Source organism: Megalobrama amblycephala, linkage group LG16, assembly GCF_018812025.1.
Source record: "Megalobrama amblycephala isolate DHTTF-2021 linkage group LG16, ASM1881202v1, whole genome shotgun sequence".
NCBI classification, from domain to species: Eukaryota; Metazoa; Chordata; class Actinopteri; order Cypriniformes; family Xenocyprididae; genus Megalobrama; species Megalobrama amblycephala.
This window is the reverse complement of record NC_063059.1, coordinates 38,136,964-38,159,930: the sequence shown is the minus strand read 5'-3', so window position 1 is coordinate 38,159,930 and position 22,967 is coordinate 38,136,964. Positions and strand designations below refer to the sequence as shown.

General features: G+C 40.0%; 2 protein-coding genes across 2 annotated transcripts in view; both read right to left on the bottom strand.

Annotated features, from left to right (window-relative positions):
* Positions 1–22,967, bottom strand: part of LOC125248560 (NACHT, LRR and PYD domains-containing protein 12-like) — a 1,264,817-nt gene that overhangs the window by 545,588 nt on the left and 696,262 nt on the right. The gene's annotated exons all lie outside the window — the stretch shown is intronic.
* LOC125248696 lies at positions 4,642–7,300 on the bottom strand. The gene is made up of 4 exons (XM_048160816.1): positions 7,248–7,300; positions 5,802–5,819; positions 5,600–5,718; positions 4,642–5,462 (listed from the first exon to the last, which is right to left on the bottom strand). Exons 1-4 carry the CDS (start codon positions 7,248–7,250, stop codon positions 4,850–4,852), a joined length of 753 nt encoding a protein of 250 aa, XP_048016773.1. The 5' UTR covers positions 7,251–7,300; the 3' UTR covers positions 4,642–4,849.

Below are 22,967 nucleotides of genomic sequence, written 5' to 3'. Positions count from 1 at the left end.
TAAAGTCGTTATTTTGTTATTGTTTTGTCAAAAAGTATTTTTGTTATTTCATTACATTAAGGTTGAACCACTGTAGTCACATGAACTGTTTTAAATATGTCTTTAGTAACTTTCTGGGCATTTTAAAGTGTTAATTTTCTTGCTGGCAATGCAGGCCTCACTGAGCCATCAAAGTTTATCAAAAATATCTTAATTTGTGTTCCTAAGATGAACGAAAGTCTTACTGGTGTAGAATGACATGAGAGTAAGTAATTAATGACTGAATTTTGGGTGAAATAACCCTTTAAGAGTTTAGGAAAAAGTACTTTATGTATTACTAAATGCTTGTTAGCATAAAACACTGGGTTAAAGACAAGCCAACCTGTTAGAACAGAGTCTCCTGAAGAAAGACAAAAAATATATTTTTCTACTGAAGAAAGACAAAAAAAATCTATATTTTCTCACACATTTGACCCTTTAACACTGAAGCTGAGTGTGTAAATAAATACTTGCTCTCATCCCATTGCTCTTAACAACTGATAAAATCTGCCAGATCATTTATGTGTACAAAGATAAGCAGATTGCAAGGTGCTGCAATACATTGCAATATTGATCATGACTGCTGCTTGCACAAGACCAAACAGATCGTAATGCAGTTTTTTTCCAACTGCTTACACACGTTTTCAAAACTTTCTCTTTTTTTCAAAACTTTACACTCAAATCCAAGAATTGCACACATAAAATGCCTCACATCTCTTGCAAAATGAAACACTGCATTCAAAATATCACAAATACATCTCAAAAGCAAACATTTGTCTTACTTTGCATACCAATTTGCTATAATATTCTATTTTTGGATATATCACATATTCAAAGCCTAAAGTCAAAGCCATAAGCTGTTATGTTCATTTCTGTACAATATTGAAAGTAATTGGCAGAGAGATGTTGAAAAATTCATGGTAAGCATGAAAGCAAGATTGAAACTTTTTTTTTTTTTTTACTGCAAGCATTTGTGGTTGTGAATACAGTATTACAGTACGAAAGAAAATTAAAGGAACACTCCACTTTTTTTGAAAATAGGCTCATTTTCCAACTCCCCTAGAGTTAAACAGTTGAGTTTTACCGTTTTCAAATCCATTCAGCCGATCTCCGGGTCTGGCGGTACCACTTTTAGCATAGCTTAGCATAGTTCATTGAATCTGATTAGACCAGGGGTGGGGAACGTTGATCCTGGAGGGCCATTGTCCTGCAGAGTTTTGCTCCAACCCTAATTAAACACACCTGAAGCTAATCAAGGTCTTCAGGATTACTAAAGTTGCAGGCAGGTGAGTGTTTTTTTCAGGGTTGGAGCTAAAGTCTGCAGGACAATGGCCCTCCAGGATCAACATTCCCCACCCCTGGATTAGACCAATAGCATCTCGTTCAAAAATGACCAAAGAGTTTCAACATTTTTCCTATTTAAAACTTGACTCTTCTGTAGTTAAATCGTGTACTAAGACCAACGGAAAATGAAAAGTTGCGATTTTCCAGGCTGATATGGCTAGGAACTATACTCTCATTCCGGCGTAATATTCAAGGAACTTTGCTGACGTACCATGGCTGCAGCAGGAGCAATGATATTACACAGCGCCTCTCACAAACGTCTCCATGGTTACAAGGCACGCTTCCCTGTGCAAACAAGAGGTCACAGGCGGTGCGTAATATCATTGCGCCTGCTGCAGCCATGGAACGGCAGCAAAGTTCCTTTATTATTACGCAAATCATACAGAATGATGTTTTCTGAACATCTAAAATAGCAGAATGTTTTCTGTCATGGGTAGGTCTAGTGGTAATGTTAGTGTAGGGGAATATAATCAGTCCCTCCAGAAAAACGCGATTATGCGATCGCCTGATTTCATGCATAATCAGCCAAAGTCCGCATATTTATGCGGGGGTCGCATTTTTTTCAAATACTCCGCACTTTCGCCGCATAAATTGCCGATTTCAGCAAGCAAAATATATGCGGGGCTAGCATGATTTCATAATCCCTGCATTTTCGTTGCAAAAAAGTCACATATATCTTAGCAGAAAGTTGAAAAATCTTGCGTTTACTTCACACTAGTAAAGCGCCATTATTTTCCCTCTATTGCCATGGGAACCTTGTGAAGTGACGTAATTACGCGACGTGAACATCTGCAAACCATGAAACCATGATGAAGCACACAAATCATTTGCTGCGTCCCAATTCGCCTACTTATACTACGCCCTAAAAGTATGCACTCTTTCTGTGAACAAAAAGTACTTACTTTTGAGTGTGTAGCAAAAGAGTAGACAAGCTTTGGGACATACTATCACGTCATACAATCGCGTCTTTTCTCGCTGTCGCATCCTGTCACCATAAACTGGCCTGTCAATCATCTTACATCCTCCACAATTCATTTAGCTAATTTCCTACAGTAGCTATTGGAGGGAAATGCAGCACGTTGATCTGCAGTCGCGGGTCTTTCATGTGAAGAACTCTCCTCATAAAAATAACACGGATAACATTAAATAAATATTTTCTATCAGGTTAAACTGATTATTAGTCACTCAAACCTTCGAGCTTCGATCGCGCATATCCGCCATGTTTTGTAGTCTTAACACTTTTTACTCGTGTTTGTAGTTCTGAACTGAATCCTCGTCCAACGCGCAATGGGTTGTGGGCAATATTAGCCTTTATAGTGTGCATGGATCCACACTTCGAAAATCTACCGGAAATAGTAGACCATCCGGGGACTTTTGGCATACTCTTTTCAACATACTATGCTTTGGGACACACTTATTTTAATCTCACATACTATTTAGGATGGATAGTATGGACATTGGAACGCAGGGATTCTCATTTGCCAATAAAAATAAGCGCAAAAGACCGTGCAAAGCAGTTTCCCGGTGTGTTACATGACAGTGGGGGCAAAATATTTTGCACTCCGTGCAACTGTGTGTTGACGCTGGAAAACCACTTTCACTTTGCCACCGCCAAGGGTGGTTAAAGCAGCAGCGGAAGCAGACAGGAAGAAGCACACATTTTTTAAAATATTTTATTTATTCATTTTTATAGAAGTTGTTGGATATTAATAATAATACGTTTAGGCCTATTTTATATAGCGCCTTTCTACAAACTCATATTCCTTTTGTAAAGCTACAGAACTTGTTTGACTCAATGTTTTGTAAGTTTGAGCCATGTGTTAACTACACTGTGTGTAGTGTTTTGCAAAAAGTGTAAGGCTGAGAATGTGCTTATAGTTGTGCAGATCTGGGCTAAGGTTTTGCTCTTTGAGTGTAGAGTTTCAGTAACTGTGTGTTATTTTTAATCGTAAAAAAACTGTAATTGTACATGGAATCCAAATAATGTAGAAATAACTGTCCAGCAGGGGTCGCCAATTGACAAAACAATGTGTGTGTGTGTGTGTGTGGGGGGGGGGGGGGGTAGACTCACCAAGTAGTTCATTAAACTTATTTGTCACAACAATATTTGGCAAAAGTACTTGTTGATTATTCAATGTTTTTTTTTTTTTTTTTTACATCGTGCTACGAGCAACATTCACAGACACGGCTTACACAAATGCATTACCATGTTTATAATACAGTATCATCTACCTCACTATCTACTCTGTTTACAATCAGATGCACAAAGAGAGTTCATGTATGAGTAGCACTATTTAGACGGGCTCAACAGGATGTGTTTGGCAGCAGAAAACACAAACTTTTTTTTGCTATGTGTTGCACATTGAACTATGGTGAAAATATACTGTAAACCTATTAAGAAAACAATATTTTGCAATATAGGCTTTTGTAAAGCATCACAATGGAATGAAATCAAGCATAGCAGTTCTGGTTGGTCACGTCAGTCAAGCTTCAGCTGACTCACGTCTACCTATAGAAATACGACACCTATCACAGCATGAGTATGGAGAAGGGTCTGGCTGCAGACCGTGGACGAGTGGAACTCCACTCTCGAACAGGAAATACGTGACCTCCACTTGTGTTTTACTAACGTCTACACCTACCCCAACCCTAAACCTACCCTTACAATAATGCAAATACAGTAATTAAACTAGTGGAGGTGACGTATTTCCTGTTCGAGAGTGGAGCTCCACTCGCCCCCTCAGGCTGCAGCCAGACCCTATTGTGAATATGTAAGCTCCTTCAGCATTATCTGTTTCTCAGGAGTTAATTACCCTCCTCCACCCCCAGCTTTTCCTCTCTTCCAGTCAGTATTTGGCTTTCTGATTCCCCCTGAATCAGACTAAATTCTCAAAAAAATGTTGTGCATTAAAATATTGACATTAATTATATCTGCAATACATTTATGTTGGTTCTGTTTACCCTAAGGGGGTTATCACTGCTCTCTCTGTTCTTATTCATGATAATGAGCTGCATGGCTGGGCAGGGAGTTCTTGCCCAGAACAGAACCATTCTGCCAATACAAACTCTATGCAACTGTCAATCATCTTTGATGGTAGTGGTCCTGACAGAACTACTGTATAAATCGCTGGTTTATTAGATATGTGACATCAAATCACACACTGATTGATCACAAGTATATTTTGTGAAGCAATGAAGAGCAAATAAACTAGATGTGTATGAGCAAAATTTATTACTATGTTTGCAAAGTGTACATTATACAGCATATATTATAGCAGTTCCACAAATGATACATGATTAAATAACATTTATTATGCTCAGAACAGGTGTACAAGAATGATACTTCAAAGAAGTGTGTGTGTGTGAGTGATATTTCTGGTTTCATAGCCCGTAGCATAGTTTAATGAAATATATGAAGAGGAAATCATTTATTAACAAGTCACAGTTTGATCATTGACAGAAGCATTTTCAAGAAAAGGAAAATTACTTATTGTTTTTCAGGCAGACAGAAACCATCCACAATGTTATTTTCCACACATTTCCGACATGCCATCACATTACTGGTTCTCTTACAGCGGTAAAGAGGCACTACCGCATTGATCTTTGGAAATTCTTCTTGCAGATCCTTCTTCTTGTCCTTCTGCCAGATCTCTTGGAAGACAAATGCATTCATTCCCTCTTTTCTTTTATTTATCCAGTTTGAAAGGCCCTTGGAAATATTATTTTGGCCCTGAATGCATGTTTTCACACAAGGTGAGTAGTAAGAAAAGAAAACTACACAGTTATCCTTAACAATTTTATCTTTTTTTAGAAGTTCATCCATGGGAGATTTACAAAGAGGATAGAGCAGAATATGCTCAGCATGTTCCTTTGTTTTTAGATCTGGCCTTGTGGCGATGACATTTTTTGATGGTGTGCATTCCTCTCCTTCATTGAGTAAACATTTCTCTCCTTTATCGAGCTTATCTTTTACTTTTTGAGCATCATACCTGCTGAACACAGTCTGGATATCAGATTCTTCTTTTGTACACTGATCCAGTGGGACTCTGATTGCTAATGCGTATTGAGCATCAGTTTGCGATTGGGTTTTTGGCTGGACACTGGAAGACATAGACTATCATAAGGTTATTACAATTCTCATGAAATATTGTATTTGCCTTGTTACTTGTACATTTTGAAAAAACTGCATGCAAATTTACTTTACTACTGCATGTACTGTATGTAAAAATGGACTTACTTGTCATGAAAATACTGGATCATTTTAACAAGGACGGCAGTGTTCACACCCTGAATGCCTTGAACACACAGATGAAGCAGGCAGAGGAAGATGAGACCCCTCAGTGGTACCATGGGTGCCTAAAGTGAAAACATTTCAGCACAAGACTTGAGTTAAAGGGTTAGTTCACCCAAAAATGAAAATTATGTAATTTATTACTCACCCTCATGTCGTTCCACACCTGTAAGGAACACAAATTAAGATATTTTTGATGAAATCTGATGGCTCAGTGAGCTCTCCGTTGACAGCAAGAACACTCCCCTATTCAATACCCAGAAAGCTACTAAAAACATATTTAAAACAGTTCATGTGACTACAGTGGTTCAACCTTAATATTATAAAGCAACAAGAATACTTTTTGTGCACCAAAAATAACAAAATAGCAATTTTATTTTTATTTATTCAACAATATCTAGTGATTGGCAATTTCAAAACACTGCTTCATTTCATTCGTTTTGAATCAGTGGTTCAGAGCATGTATCAAACTGCCAAAGTTACCTGAACTTTTGAAGTTTCTAAACACTTATGACGAAACAAAGCCTTGTTTACTGAAATCATGTGATTTTGGCACTCAGAACCACTGATTCAAAACAAAACATTCGTAAAGCTTCGAAGCTTCATGAAGCAGTGTTTAGAAATCGCCCATCACTAGATATTGTTGAATAAAGTTGTTATTTTTGGGGGGGGGGGGGTTGCCCTACAAAAAGTATTCTCGTCGCTTCATAACATTAAGGTTGAACCACTGTAGTCACATGAACGAAAGTCTTACGGGTTTGGAACAACATGAGGGTGAGTAATTAATGACAGAATTTTCCAGAGTGTTTAAAAGTAGAAAAGAACATTTTTTCATTGACTTGAAACTTGCCATTGCGACTGCTTGAACTATGAGGAAGAAGATTGTTATATTTTTAGAGCTGTAGTGCTGTTGTGTCTTTCCTGGTAGTGCTTAGCAGGAAATGAGGCACATATAGGGACCGAACTGTTAAGTTTTTAATTTACTAATTTGATTAGTGTTGAACTAGACTGGGTGGGATTTTGTGGTTCTCACTTTTGTTTGAGATAGCTGATAATTGTTCACAATTTCTGGATGTTGATGTGTTAAACTGTGTTGCCAAGAAAAGAGTAAATAATGCTATGTGATAAAAAGAAGGTTTCAAATAGACCCCGTGATTGGTATCGGTGATCAGTATATTGGCCGATACTGCTTTCTGTGATCGGTGATTGACCCAAAAAATCCTGATCGGAGCACCCTTAGCTGAAACAATAATCAAATTAGGGGAAGGTACACAATACTATTGTCACAGTAGAACCTGCCATTAAACAAAAGCTAAACTGGCCCCTAAACTTTAAACTTTCATTATTTTTACTTGTTTACTATGTATTGTATATATTTTTGTTTCTGTTTTTATGTACTTCTGTTTGCTGTGTTCGGTGCTTCTTTTAAGTCTTATTGCTTTTTATGAGCTTCTTTTTGTTGTTTAAAGCTTTTTTTTTTTTTTTTTTTTTTTTTTTTTGATGAGACCAGTTTTCTAAACAACATGAGCAATAGTGAGGCTTTAGCACCACTAATGATTGTATTAAGAGAGGAACAAATATGAATATGACTTACCATTTTCTCTGTTTCTCAAGCCAGAAGGTCCAGAAATGCTGTGCGAGTCTGCAGTGAAGCAGAGGAAGTAGATGGTATTTATTCTGACACTTAACCAACTCTTTTTCAACACCATGAAAACACCAATTAAAATGGTTGCAACACTGACAAGATGACTTCCTCAAGATGGTTAATAAGACACAGACCCCAGAGTTCTAAAGTTTCTCCAATAACCACATCATAAGAAAAACGGATTTAAAGGATTAGTTCACTTTAAAATTACAATTACCCCATGATTTACTCACTCTGAAGCCATCCTAGGTGTGTATGACTTTCTTCTTTCTGATGAATACAATCAGAGTTAATAATCACCCTGATGCCCTGAAGCTTCATAATGGCAGTGTACCGGTTTGAAGCTCGAAAAAAGTGCATCCATCCATCATAAATGTACACTACATGGCTACATGGCTCCAGAGGGTTAATAAAGGCCTTCTGAAGCAAAACAATGCATTTGTGTGAGAAAAATATCCATATTTAACACGTTATAAAGTAAAATATCTAGCTTCCACCAGACCTCCTTCCATACTCAACTTAAGAAAAAAGTGTAACTTTTGTTTTTTTTTTAGTTGGGTGAATTCTCCACTGAATTTGTACGTCTGGGGGTTGTATTGGAGGTGTTGGAGTGTTGAAATTGTACATACAGGGGTGGAAATCAACACACACACACAGAGAAAAATCCTAACCCATGGCAACAACTTAAAAGTCGCCCAATTTCTCGGGAAAACTGTGGACTTGGCAACACTGGTGCTATTGGTTATTTTTAAAAAAGGGGAGGAGCTGTTTGAAATGTCCCACCATATATATATATATATATATATATATATATATATATATATATATATATATATATATATATATATGCCTTGTTAGCCAATTAGTGTTTCTATGGTTAAGCAACGCATATATTAATAGATGATTATATTAACAGATGATTTTGCTAAACTAACACAATAAAAGGTGAAGGCACAACATTAAAAAGATTAAAAAGTTAGCATATCTTAAATCTTTTAAATCTTTTAATTTGAATCTCGGTGTGTTTCATGAGCAGAAAGTTTAATTCACATGCCAAACAAATGAGTCACCCTGGACTGCAAATGTTGTGAGTCTACGTTTATCAAAATGGTCTGCCATGTGGATCCCCACACATGACATGCAAGAAAAAAAAAAAAATTGTGCGCACAATTTACTAATTCATTCCCTCGATTTATAAATCATGCTTGAACAAAATAGTAAAGTGTGTGCAATTAGACAATTAGTTCACTAGACTCAAATGTCCACAGTCACCAGATCTCAATCCAGTAGATCAGCTTTGGAATGTGGAACGGGAAATTTGCATTATGGATGTGCAGCCAACAAGGGGCGGATCTACCGGGGTGGCACGGGGTGGCAACTGCCACCCTAAGAAAAAGCTTTGCCACCCCATCTGCCACCCCAAAATTATCAGAGAATAAAATATAAATGTTAGCAGTGTTTCAAGTACTACTGCTTTTCAGCAGCGACACTTCAATGTGATGACATAAAAAAGACAGCGTATTGCAAAATAATGGCAAGAAAACACGTCTTTCAGTAAACTGCATGATGGATGCACGCGCACGCAGTGCTCCCAGTGTAGTCAGCTTCATTAACAAATGACTCTAGTCTTATGGACCGGTTCTTTGGGAGTCAAAAACACAGCGCAGCCACTTTCTTTCTCTTATCCATGAGATTTGGAGGTGAAGCCCGGGCTTCACTAGGCTTGTGGCCCTGTAAGAAGGTCCGTAGCTTAGCGGCTAGGCTAGAGCTAGGTTTTGGTGTGTTATTTACATAACCTTATGTATACTATCCCTGATTACCCACATGGAAAGAACCTATATGTGGATATATGCGCATATATGAAACCTATATGCAGTGTATATGTACATATATGCTGCATATATGCACATATATGATAATATATATGCTGCATATATGCGCATATATACTGCATATATGCTATATATATGCTGCATATATGCGCATATATATACTGCATATATGCTATATATATGCTGCATATATGCGTATATATATGCTGCATATATGCGTATATATACTGCATATATGTGTATTTATGCCACATATAGGCAAAATTGAGGTGCATATATGTGCATATACAGGATATATAGGTCTCCTGTATTGCTTCTTCATATCCATATATATGCCCTATACATACAAGATATGTCTTCTATATAGCTAATGGCAGGATCTGGTCATTTTGTAGCTCATATCTCATTTTTGACTGTCATACATGATGCCTAGCTCATATTTTCTATTATCAAGGCAAAAACTAAGAATTAACGAAAAAAATTATGCAAGAACTTATGTATGTGCGAATGTAGCAGTTATGTATTTAGACAATTATTTTGTGATTCCACTTGCCATGACCATATTTGGGGTTTCCTGCCGCCATGCTGACTTGGGGTGTTGACGCACTTTGCTGCTTCCCAGTCTGCATGAGACATCACAGCGGTAGGTTGCACAAAGTTTTTGCGGTGATTCAATTAAGGCCATGTTTCATGTAACAGCTGAATTCACATGATATATTTGTATGATTGTAATCCAAAACCCCTCTGTGATGTACATTCAGATGTTTCGTTGATTATTTTTCTTTACTTAAGTTACTTTTAATATCTCTCTTTCTCAGCGTTGTGCGTTGCTGCCGCATGCTGTTTGTATGCTGCACAAGTCCTCATATATTGCCATTTGTGTTATACAGAATAAAGTGAGGACCTGATGGCAAGATTTTTCGCAGTCTGTCTTTGATTACGACACAACGCAGAAAACACACCGCTACACGAACACGTGAAATTGGTCCCACATGGAAAAAACCTATATAAACATATATGTTTCAATATAGGTTTGATATAGGTTTTTAATATATGTGACATATATAAAATTGGCCGTTTTCCTATATTATATGTACATATATGTGTATATATATATATGTGTGCATATATGTGTACATATATGTGTGCGTATATGTGTACATATATGTGTGCATATATGTACATATATGTACATATAATATAGGAAAACGGCCAATTTTATATATGTCACATATATGTAAAACCTATATCAAAACCTATATTGAAACATATATGTTTATATAGGTTTTTTCCATGTGGGTAGGTTGTATAGTTCCTAGTTCTGGCCTCCTCCCGAGGGAGTTGTTAGGCCGTATGCCCATTATCCCCTTGCTTATGTAGGCACAATTGTGAGATTAACTGCTAGGTTGTAGACTGTTTTGACTCCCTGATGCTGTCTCTCAGGTGGTAGGCCCTTATCTTTGTGTAGATAAGTTAGGCAGGTATTGCTAGGCCCCACTTCCTAGAACTTTCATGCTAAAGGAAATGAATTCTTCTGAGCCACTTGATATCTGTATTTATCAAGTTTGATTGGACGATGCTAGTTTTTAGCTTTCGTCTTCTAAGGCTTAGAACAGATTTGAGGATCTGTATGTGAGTGTTTTTCCTTTTAAACAGCATGTATTTCAAAGTTTTAAGTTACTTTGAGTTCTAGACTTTTGCCCTACATATATATATGTGAGCTTACTTATGCTGCCACAGGTTAGCACCTGTTCTCTTAATAGTAGGCCCTTTTTGCTGTAAAGCGGCCTCTAGTTGAGAGGATGGTGACTACATATTCCCCAGTTAAGAGGTTTATTTGTGTCACTGAGTGCATCACCTGTTGGATTGCATACTCAGGGTAGTTAGAACCACTTTTTGAGGAAAGTTGGTATCTATTTAAGCTCCCTGGTGATCTTGTTAGCGGCTATATTGCATATAACTCGGATTGTAGGCTTTATGATATTTAGCCTCCTTCTAGTTAGCAGTTGTTTTCTACAATGCTGATTAACTGATTATGGTTTGCTCACATATGTACAATTTTTGTATGTGAGCTCAATATGCTGCCTCAGGTTGGCACCCGCTTATATATAGCAGGCCCTTTTTAAAAAAAGCGGCCTCTATTTAAGTGTTTGGTGAACCCTTTTCCCAGTGTTACTGAGTGCATCACCTGTTGGATTGTATACTCAGGGTAGCTAGATCACTTTTTGAAGAAAGTTCATATCTGTCAACTCCCTTTCAGTTATCTGTTTATCAGCTATATTGCATATAACAGTGATTGTAGGCTGGACTGTTCAGCCTCCTTCTAGTTAGCAATAGTTTCGTATTGGCTGTTTAATGGATATCAGTTTGCTCACATACTGTTTTATTATTACACTGCTTCAGGCCCTGCAGCATGTCTGTTTGAGGTAGCAGGCTTAGTTAGCCTCCCTTAGACCATGTTGGTTGTGTTGGTTCCCTTTAGTCACAGAACTTAGGGTACTTTGCCTGTTTGGAAAGTGTAGCCTAGCACAGGTAGTAGATAGCTTCCCATAGTTAGTGGGTTAGAGCTGGTTCCCTGTAGCTTGGTTCCCTGGAAATTCATGAGCTGAAGCCACGTGTCATTGAATTGGCAGGCCCCTTCAGGCCTCCTTTTTAGTTTACATGTTGGCACTGATTGTGTTTTTTCTGTGCGGCTCAGGATGAGATGTCAGTAGTGAAACCTTACTGAGGTTTGGTTTAACCTATTGTTGCCTCTTGTTGTCGATGATTCTAGTTGAGCTAAGAGCCACCTAGCGCTTAGGTTGGATCTTTGTGCTCCCGGAAACGACCACGAGACTTACGCCATGTGTCCTGAAGGATGCTAAGCCTGCGGGCCACCTTTTTTGGATACACTGGTGTTTGTTTAGGTGTATTTCTCTCTGAGAACTATTTCTATACACTTCGTTGGCCAGGGGCCCAAGTGGTAGATTCAACCCCCTCTTTTGCGGGCTGTTTACCAGGCTTGGGACCTAAACACTGCCACGAGCTGATGCCATGTGTCTGTTGAGGTTATAGGCCTTCCAGGCCTTCCTTGATACGTGTTGGCATACGCTGTACTCCTCTTGCTTAAAGAGTAAAAGGTGCTTTTACTGAGTACACTGAGTAAACACTACTCGGATTGTGTTGGGTGGATTATCATAAGAGCACAGTGCAGCTTTCTATTGCTGCCATGGAAGTTGTCTGTCTGCCGCAGGCTTAGACAGATGTTCAGAATGGCTTTATCAAAAACAGGCCACTTTCTGAAGTTTACTTCTGTTTTTATATATATAAAACTGTTGTCATGTTGTAGCCCCTCTCGGGCCTCCATGAGTATGTGCTCTTGGCATAGTCTACCTGTTAGGTGAGCTCTGCGCTTCCCCCTTGGGGTTGGGTTTGTAATAGTGCTTAGCTCCCTAAGCTGATTATGATGGTTAGGCCTTGATCAGGCCCCATCTTAAGAATCAGCCCCAAGCTGGTTTGTGCTCCCCTTTTCAGGGTTTTCAGCGCACAGCCTCCTCAGTGCATTAAGCACTGGGTAGATCCTAGGTTGAGCGGATTATCTCCCCTCGATATGAGGGTTCATAGCACTCAGCTGAGTTCTGCTCTCCAGGATGCCCTTCTCTACGCGTGGATTTGAGCTGGTTTCTGCCTTTCTGCAGTTACTCTTACCTACTATCTTCTTGAAGAATGCGTTTTAGAGGCTCTGTATTCAGACAGGGTTGGCCTGAACTAAGTCTGTTGCCCTAGAAGACCAGGTCGGCCTCCCTGGTGGCAATGAGGGTGACCCCGTTCCCCTCAAGAGTGACTGGCCGAGGTTCCCTTTGGTTCCTTGGCCACATTCCCTTAAAGGGACCACTTTTCTTACGGAAAATTGGGTTCCGGACGCCTTAGCGTTTTCTTTAGGCTCTATTTGTTAAAAGAGAAAGATAGAAGCCTTTGGGAAGCTCAGCTTGGGCTGTTGGCCAAAGGGAATGCTGTCACTGACAGCCTGGTGTGACCCGAGGGGGAGTTGCTGGGCAGTTTGAGAACTGCTTTGAGGCCTTTGTCTCAGCCATATTTTTGGCAGGCACTCCCCTCCAGCATGGCGGCGTGGGTATATCATTCCCCAATGCGTTCTGGCAAACGCAGAGTGGAGTTCCCTTTCGAAAGGGAACGTCTCAGGTTACAGGTTAGAGCTGAAACATGACAAACCAGGGCCCAGATCAGGACGCAGACAAACTGGCTAAACCGACCGTCTGCTAGTCGCCTCACGTCACAGAACTCAGATAATTCACAGCACATAGAAACTCTTTCACCTAGATATTATCACATAGAGACTGTGTCTGTACCTCAAACTAGTAAATACAAAAAACTTCCGAAACCTTTTAAGGGTAAAAATTTAATTGATGTTCAAAAAATGAAAATCACAGATAAATCAAATAAACAAATGATAAAGCTTGGGTTACTGAATATTAGATCTATTTCTTCAAAAGCACTTATTGTAAATGAAATTATCACAGACAATAAACTAGACTTGCTGTGTTTGACAGAAACCTGGCTAAAACCAGACGATTACATTATTTTAAATGAATCTAGTCCTCAAGGTTATGACTATCGACACAATCCTCGACAGAAAGGCAAAGGGGGAGGTGTTGCTGTAATTTATAGTAATATATTCAGAATCATTCAAAAGAATTTAAAATATAATTCCTTTGAAGTGATGGTGCTTTATGTAACATTATGTAAGTTGACATTTGTGCTGGCTACTGTATACAGGCCACCAGGGCACCATACTGACTTTATCAAAGAATTTGCTGATTTTCTATCAGAGTTAGTACTGGCTGCGGATAAAGTCCTTGTTGTTGGTGATTTTAATATCCATGTAGATAATAATAAAGACGCATTTGGATTGGCATTTGCAGACATTTTAAACTCTATTGGAGTTAGACAACACGTGTCAGGACCCACTCATCGTCGTAATCATACCTTAGATCTAATACTGTCGCATGGAATTGATATTGATGCTGTTGAAATTCTACCGCAGAGCGATGACATATCAGATCATTATTTAGTCTCGTGTATAATACAGTTAGCCAAGGCTACAAAACCACCACCCAGCCATAAATATGGTAGAACCATCACTTCTACCACTAAAGATTGCTTTATAAATAATCTCCCCGAGCAGTTTCATTGCCTTAGTATACCTGACAACTTAGAAGAACTCGATGCTGCAACAGAAACTATTGGCTCTCTCTTTTCCAGCACATTAGATGCAGTCGCTCCTTTACGTCTAAAGAAGATTAAGGAAACTAATCCAACGCCGTGGTATGATGAGCACACTCGGGCTCTAAAACGAGCTGTGAGAAAAGCTGAACTTAGTTGGAAGAAAACAAAACTAGAAGTTTTTCGCCTTTCGTGGAAAGAAAAAATAATTGAGTACAGAACGGATATAAGAAATGCTAGATCTACTTATTTTTCAAATCTCTTAATAGAAAACAAACATAATCCTAGGTACTTATTTGACACAGTGGCTAAATTAACTAGAAACAGAGATTCAACTGCTGACGTTTCCAAAGAGCACAGCAGTAATGACTTTATGAACTTCTTTACTTGCAAGATTGACAATATTAGAGAGAAAATTATAAACATGCAACCGTCTACAGTTTCGCTTCAGACAGTGCACTGTAGTGTCCCTGAGGTAAAACTAGAATCATTCGCCGCTATAGGAGAGGAAGAATTATCTAAACTTATCAAATCATCAAAATCAACAACATGTATGTTAGACCCAATGCCGACTAAACTACTGAAAGAAATGCTTCCAGAGGTCGTAGGTCCACTTCTTGATATAATTAATTCATCCTTAACTCTAGGATACGTGCCAAAAACTTTTAAGCAGGCTATTATTAAACCTCTTATTAAAAAACCTCAATTAGATCCGAGAGATTTAGTAAATTACAGGCCAATCTCAAATCTACCTTTTCTGTCAAAGATACTAGAAAAGGCAGTTTCAACACAACTGTGCTCATTTTTAGAAAGAAATGGAATCTGTGAGGATTTCCAGTCAGGATTTAGACCATACCATAGTACTGAGACTGCTCTCGTTAGAGTTACAAACGATCTACTCTTATCATCCGATCGTGGCTGTATTTCTCTATTAGTGTTATTAGATCTCAGTGCTGCTTTTGACACTATCGATCACAACATTCTTTTAAAAAGACTTGAAAACTATATTGGCATTAGTGGATTTGCTTTGGCATGGTTCAAATCTTACTTATCTGACCGTTATCAGTCTGTAGTAGTTAATGAAGAGATGTCGTATCGATCACAAGTTCAATATGGAGTACTGCAAGGCTCAGTACTAGGACCGTTGCTTTTCACTCTGTACATGCTGCCCTTAGGAGAGATAATTAGGAAGCATGGTGTTAGTTTTCATTGCTACGCTGACAATACTCAGCTCTATATTTCCTCGCGCCCTGACGAAACCTACAAATTCACAAAACTAACAGAATGCATAGCTGACATTAAAAACTGGATGACAAGAAATTTCTTATTATTAAATTCAGAAAAAACTGATATCCTAATCTTTGGACCAAAAACTTCCTCACGTAAAAACCTTGAATACTCTCTAACACTTGACGGGTGCTCCATTAAATCTTCGTCCTCAGTTAGGAACCTGGGTGTGCTCTTTGATACCAATCTTTCATTTGAAAGTCATGTTTCTAGTATCTGTAAAACCGCCTTCTTCCATCTAAAAAATATATCTAAATTACGACATATGCTCTCAATGAAAAATGCGGAACAGTTGGTTCATGCATTCATGACCTCAAGACTAGATTACTGTAACGCTCTACTGGGTGGTTGTTCTGCTCGGCTTTTAAACAGACTACAGTTGGTCCAAAATGCGGCAGCTAGAGTTCTTACTAGAACCAGAAAGTATGACCATATTAGCCCAGTTCTGTCAACATTACATTGGCTCCCTATTAAACATCGTATAGATTTTAAAATCTTGCTACTTACTTATAAAGCTCTAAATGGTTTAGCTCCCCAATATCTAAGCGAGCTCTTGGTGCATTATAGTCCTTCACGTCTATTGCGATCTCAGAATTCAGGCCAGTTGATAATACCCAGAATATCAAAATCAACTGAAGGCGGCAGATCCTTTTCCTATTTAGCACCTAAACTCTGGAACAATCTTCCTAGCATTGTTCGGGAAGCAGACACACTCTGTCAGTTTAAATCTAGACTAAAAACACATCTCTTTGCTCTTGCATACACATAACACATTATCAATACATTAACATTTTTTCAAATCCGTTAAAGGATTGTTACGCTGCAATAATTAGGTCGGCCGAAACCGAGAACATTTCCTATAACACTAGATATACCTGTACATCAGAATAAGAATGGCATCTACGCTAATATCAGTCTCTCTGCTTATCCTGAGGTTTGCCGGGTGCTGGATCCAGGCCGTATCCAGATCAGATGGAGAACCTGTGTCTGGACCTGACTACAACATAGCCCAGGAGACAATGGGCCTACAGATCCAGTTCTGGCTGCATCTATAATTCAGATTTTTAATCTCCGTATCCGCTTACATATATTTATATATAATCTATTTTTAATCTCTATAATAAAAATGTATAATTCAGATTTTGATCTCCATATCCATTTACATATATTATATATATCTTCCAAGGGGTTTTTTCCCTCCTAGGACTTTTTTCCCAGTGTTAACACGCTGGGTTTTTCTCCTAGGGGTTTTTTTCCACCCCTGGGAGTCAGCCGACATTGGCTTAATGTAGCACCATCTTGTATATGTTACATATTACCACGCTTGCTTGTACAGCTTATTTATAACCACTTCTCATTTTTCTGTGCTTCTAACATGTAAAGCTGCTTTGAAACAATTACCAATTGTAAAAAGCGCTATATAAATAAATTTGACTTGACTTGACTTGACGTATGTAACCATGGTTCCCTGAGAACAGGGAACGAGACTCTGCGTTTCCTTGCCATGCTTCAGGTTGCCTGCCTACAGAACAGTCCCTCAAGACGATAGATGGTGACTGTCTCTCCAGGCGCTCCTTTATACTTCCGGGTCACGCCGTATGACATCATAGGCTGTCGCCGGCCAATAGGAATTGGAGTTGTTGGATAGTGCTTTCAGACACCTGGGTCACGTGACGTTCCCCAATGCGTTCTGGCAAACGCAGAGTCTCGTTCCCTGTTCTCAGGGAACCATGGTTACATATGTAACCTGAGACATTTTTCGCCATCCGACGAAACGGTAACATGAAATCAATAAGAAGATCCTGATCACAGAAACTAGTTAGGTAAGAATCTAAATGTATTTTAGCTTTTCTCGAATGCTAACACATTATAAGTGATTCAGTTGGCCCAGTTTCCCAAACCATTCTCTCAGTTCTCAAAACAAAGACACATTTCTCAAAACGTTTAACAATGACTACATTAGGGAGAAAAACTGATGACACACACCAGTCAAAATCTGAGAGAGAGCTGAATGAATCATTTACAGGGGTTTTAAACTTACACAGTACCAGTACTTTAGATGAGGGAAATTTCACTATGTACAGTATACTGTATCACGCTGTACCCTCAAACTTGTGATTGTCAACTTTCTCTGTAGGATAATGTATTGTGGTCATAGATTGTGCCGGTGCATACCAAGTTCATACATATCTACTGCCAGATCAATTTACAATAGTAAAATGAAAAAAAGAAAGAAGAAAAATCATTGCTGTATTTTACTGTATCTGTAAATTTATTTTTGTATAGTGTAGTAGACAGTGAGCTGCAAAATAATTCCTGAATCCCAGTAAGCGGTATTTTTGTTACAGTATTATTTGAATTGATCTCACTAGTGTTCACTGGGCAGTGCAGTAGTCTGTGTATTTAAGTTTTGTGTGTCATCTGAGGCCAAAGTTTTATTTGGTCAGACAAGAATAAGTTTTTGACTAAAACGTTTTATTTTGACCTGGAAGTTTGAGGTTTGTACAAGTTGGTGCATAGTTTTGTGATTGTGTTTATAGTTGTGAGAAAATGTTGAATTGTTTCATTTTAATTAGATTAAAAGTTTGAAAGATAAATTTATGCTGGCTTGTCATAAAGCCAACTTAAAGTCTTGTTTAAAAAACATAAATAGTTTTGTCAGTTAGGCCAGAATATAGATGTTCTGGGTGATCGCTAGATTTTGAAACACCTTAAAGGTGCAGCTTGGACATATCTTCAGTGAAGGACCCAGGGTCATAGGGTGTTTCGGGTCTTTGATCTTCAGACACCCTCACCTGGGCGACCCAACCGGGGTTGATCAGGCCCCGGTTTGTGTCCAAGCAGCGCGCTACTCCATACTTCTCCCCTTTTGATCCATAACCACCTTGAGGCTTTTTCAGCGGCCTCACTGATGTTTTTAGTGGCTCTTCTTTCACGCAACCCTCTAATGCCAAGGAGCCTGAATGCCCGATGCACAGATTGACTTAGAAAGCCCCTGCAGCCCACTTCTATTGGTTCACAGCGGGCCCTCCATCCTCTCCCTCTGCATGCCTCAACCAACTCCAGATATTTGGCCTTCTTCCTTTCGAAAGCCTCCTCCATCCTGTCCTCCCAGGGGACAGTAAGCTCCACTAGCACGACTTGCTTTGTTGAGTCAGATGTTAGGACCAGATCTGGCCTCAGTGACATCCTTGCTATGTGTTCTGGGAACTTTAACTGCCTCCCAAGGTCCACGTGCAACTTCCAATCTCGGGCCGTGGCTAGCAGTCCAGTTGAGGCCTTACGTTCTCCCTGGGTTTTCTCCCCTGCCCTAACAAAGGAGATGTTGTACCTCGCTGGGACTTGATGTTTAGACTCCCGGATTGCGGTGCAGATGGTATCCGCAACTGCCTTCAGCATCTGGTTATGGCACCACGTGTACCTCCCCTCTCCTAGTGCTTTAGGGCAGCAACTCAGGATATGCTCCAGGGAACCATGAGCCGGACACAGAGGGCATGTTGATGTTTCTGCTAGGCCCCAGGTGTAAAGGTTAGATGGACTTGGGAGGACATCATACACTGACTGAATCAGGAACTTAAGTCTTGCGGGTTCAGACTTCCATAGTTCTATCCAGGTGATCTTCCTGGCAGCTGCATAATTCCAATTGGCCCAGGCTCCTTGTTGGCTCATTGCCACAGTCCTGCTTAGGCGATCCTCCTCCACCTCAGCACGAATCTCTCTCTGCACCATCTGGCGTCTCTCTCGTCCTTGGGCTTTGTCGTAGCGTGGTCTTGTGTGACTGCCTAGACCAGCTCTTCCCACTGCCACAGAGCCAACTAAGACACTATGTCTCAGTCTCGCCTCTGCCTGGTCGACTGCCTCTTGCACTCGCCATTTCCTCCCAGTTCTGACCGTGATGCCAGCTGAAGAGACTCTGGTGTCAGCCGAGTCTCTGTACAGCAACACCTCCCTGGCTCTGGTGACTTTGAACTCCTCAGTCAGACCAGTAAAAGGCAGCTGCAACTTATTGTTGTGCCCATACAGAGCAATGCTGCTCAGGCTCTTCGGCAGACCCAGCCATCTACGCAGGTATTGGCTGATATTGCGTTCAAAGCCCTCCACAAGTGATACTGGGACTTCGTAAATCAGTAGTGGCCACAGGAGTCTTGGCAGGATACCATGCTGGTATATCCATGCCTTGAACTTCCCCGGAAGACCGGACTTGTCCACCGCTGATAGCCAGGTCTTCAGCTCCATGTGGGCTGCCTCCACCGCTGCCTTGTCCTTCAGGGTGCTGTCGAAGATCTTCCCTAAGCTTTTCACAGGCTTCTCTGACACTGTTGGAATAGTGACTCCATCCACGTAAAAACGGTGTTTGTCCTCCACTCTCCCCTTTCTCAGGACCAAGGATCTGGACTTGGCTGGCTTGAACATCATTCTTGCCCATGCCATAATCCTTTCCAGACCGCGGAGGAGCCACCTGCACCCTGTCACTGATGTTGATGTGACAGTCAGATCATCCATATAGGCTCGGATTGGCGGTTGGCAAATGCCGGATCTTGACAGGGGGCCCCTACATTCCACCTCAGCAGCTTTGACCAGCATGCTCATCGCTAGGGCAAACAATACCACTGATATGGTGCAGCCTGTGATAATGCCCTTCTCTAAGCGGTGCCCCGCAGATGTTACTGTTCCAGAGGTGAATCTCAGGCTGAAACTGCTGTAGTAGTCCCTTATGAGTTCTATGATCTTCTCAGGAATGTGGTGTATCGTCAGAGCTGTTGTCACCAGCTTGTGTGGAATTGATCCGTAGGCGTCGGCTAAATCAAGCCAGAGGACTGCTAGGTCTCCTCGATTTTCTTTCGCCTCCCGGATCAACTGGGTGATCACTCCTGTGTGTTCCAAACAGCCCGGCATGCCTGGGACTCCGCCCTTTTGCACCGAGGTGTCAATGTAGGAATTCCTCATAAGATACTCAGATAACCTGTTGGCAAGAATCTTGAAAAAGATTTTGCCTTCCACACTGAGCAGAGAGATGGTGCGGAACTGCGTGATGTCACTCGCATTCTCCTCCTTTGGTATCCACACACCCTCTGCGTGACGCCACCTTCCCCCTCCCCCCTCCCCCCTCCGCTAAAGTGTTGCTAGGTGGTTGCTAGGATATTCTGGGTGGTTGCTAGGCTCTTGCTGCAATTGCTGGGGTGTTGCTAGAGTATGTAGTTGATAGGGTGTTCTGGGTGAACACAAACAGACATTCCCACCTCTGTTAATAACAGAAACTCAAAAATTGTTTGCAAAAAACAAGTTTTTGTTGTTCTTTAACTTGCACTAAAACATGTGATTTATGCCACTGAAGTAGCCTGTGTAATATTAATAAAACTGCTCATCTCCTTTAGTGAAACAAGGACAGACTCATTTTAAATATGTTGATGTTTTTCATATAGTGCCTTTAATTGGTGCCATGATGGATATTGAAATCTTGTTATTTATTTTGGTAATGCAATGTTTGTGAACACAATTGTGTATGTCAGGCCATAAATCTCCAAAAACTATGCATGGGCGCTTGCTATGGTGTTGCCACCCCTCATAGACCTCATGCCACCCCTTTGCCACCCTATAAATAATTTTCTAGATCCGCCCCTGCTCCCTGATCAAAGTACTGAAGTGTTAAGACCATTAAAGAACTGGCATTCGGTGGGGCAATCCCCAAGGCAGAAGCAGTAGTAGTAGTTGTGGCAGCAGAGAGCGATGAATTGTGCACTGATCATATATCGCCATCTAGCGTCCATTTTCCGACACAACAGGCTTAATAAACTGCATACCTTTCCTCACGCGCACACCAGCACCAAATGAACCGTGACGTGGGCTGTTCTTTCATTTCTTTCATCACTCGAGTGAGTGACATACCACATTCAAGTCACAATAAAAGAAACGCAATGTGTCGATTTTACACTGTTTGTGTGGTGAAAAGACATTCCGTTTGGACTCAATACAGTATCCTGCGGGTTTACAGCAGGGAACCTCAGCATTTTATTATTCACCACATTTTTTTCCGTTTTATACTCATCTCACTGTAAGTAAAATGCTCATATTGATTGATTGCCACCTGACACCTGGTTCCTCTCGTGCATCCAGACGCACACAGTCTCTCTCCTCAGGGTAATATGCTGTGGGAGATGTTTCTCCAGCTGACTGAATCCAATAGTTTCCATGAGTGGATCCTGACCTCCATCGAGAGGGTCAGTAGCTGCTCTCTGTGGGCAGAGAAAGGAGAAGAGACACCGGGGAACCTGTGGAGCCTGTGGGTGTGGATGAGGAGCAGCTGTACCTTCCTCCACTGACTGAATGTGTGTGAGGTTTGATTGACAGCCTCATCCTGGATGAAATACATTCAGCAGCACCACTGACAGATCCACCAGCACACTGAGAGGTCAATATATTTTATTACTGTGATAATGGTGGTCTGCAAGACATTTGTTCCTTCTCAACACAAAAAAGATAAGCCTATTTCTAAATTGTTAATTAAATAAAGATGAAATACGTTTTACTAGAAAAATATTGTTTAAATATTATATATCAATAATAATAATTATTAATATTAAAAAAATATTATTATTCTAATTATTATTATATTTTATTCTACAAAAATGCCTATAAACCTGATGCTGACTCTGATTAATGAAATATTATTTCAAATTTTGCTGTGCGCCTTGTGCAAACAGTGTTATTTGTTTGACGCATGTCGATGATCTAGCAGTTTTATCAGTCCTTACAGTCGTGTACAGTCACGGTCAGACTGAACCTCTGGTCTCATAATTATGTATCATCTAAATCTGTGCTAAATATACATATATCATTTCATATTCATGCCACAGCTTTAAATTATAGATAACGGAAGGATATCACAGTTAAATAGACCTGGCCACTCCATATGACTGAATAACATGAATCTAGAGTGTGTTTAAATAAGATCATACCTTGAACCACAAATGATGCTCAATAAAATGTATTTTTATTTGCTCCAGCAGTAAGCAGACATGCTGTCATCAATTTACTCTAACAATAATTGCCAGCTAATAAAGCATGCAATATCACAATTCATGCATTTTCCAGATTATTGCCAATTTTAATGTTTACTGCAATTACAAAAAAAAAAAAAAAAAATCATCAGCTAAATAAAACGTCTATGTGTGAAGAAAGCAGCTGTCAAGTATAAGCATTTCTTACAGGCGATCACATTTAGCTTTGTTTTTCTCACACTGATAATATGGCAAAGCAGGTGCAATAGAGTGCCCCAGGGATGACGCGTTTGTGTAGGCCAACCTGGAAGTTAGCGGCGCACGGGTTCCCT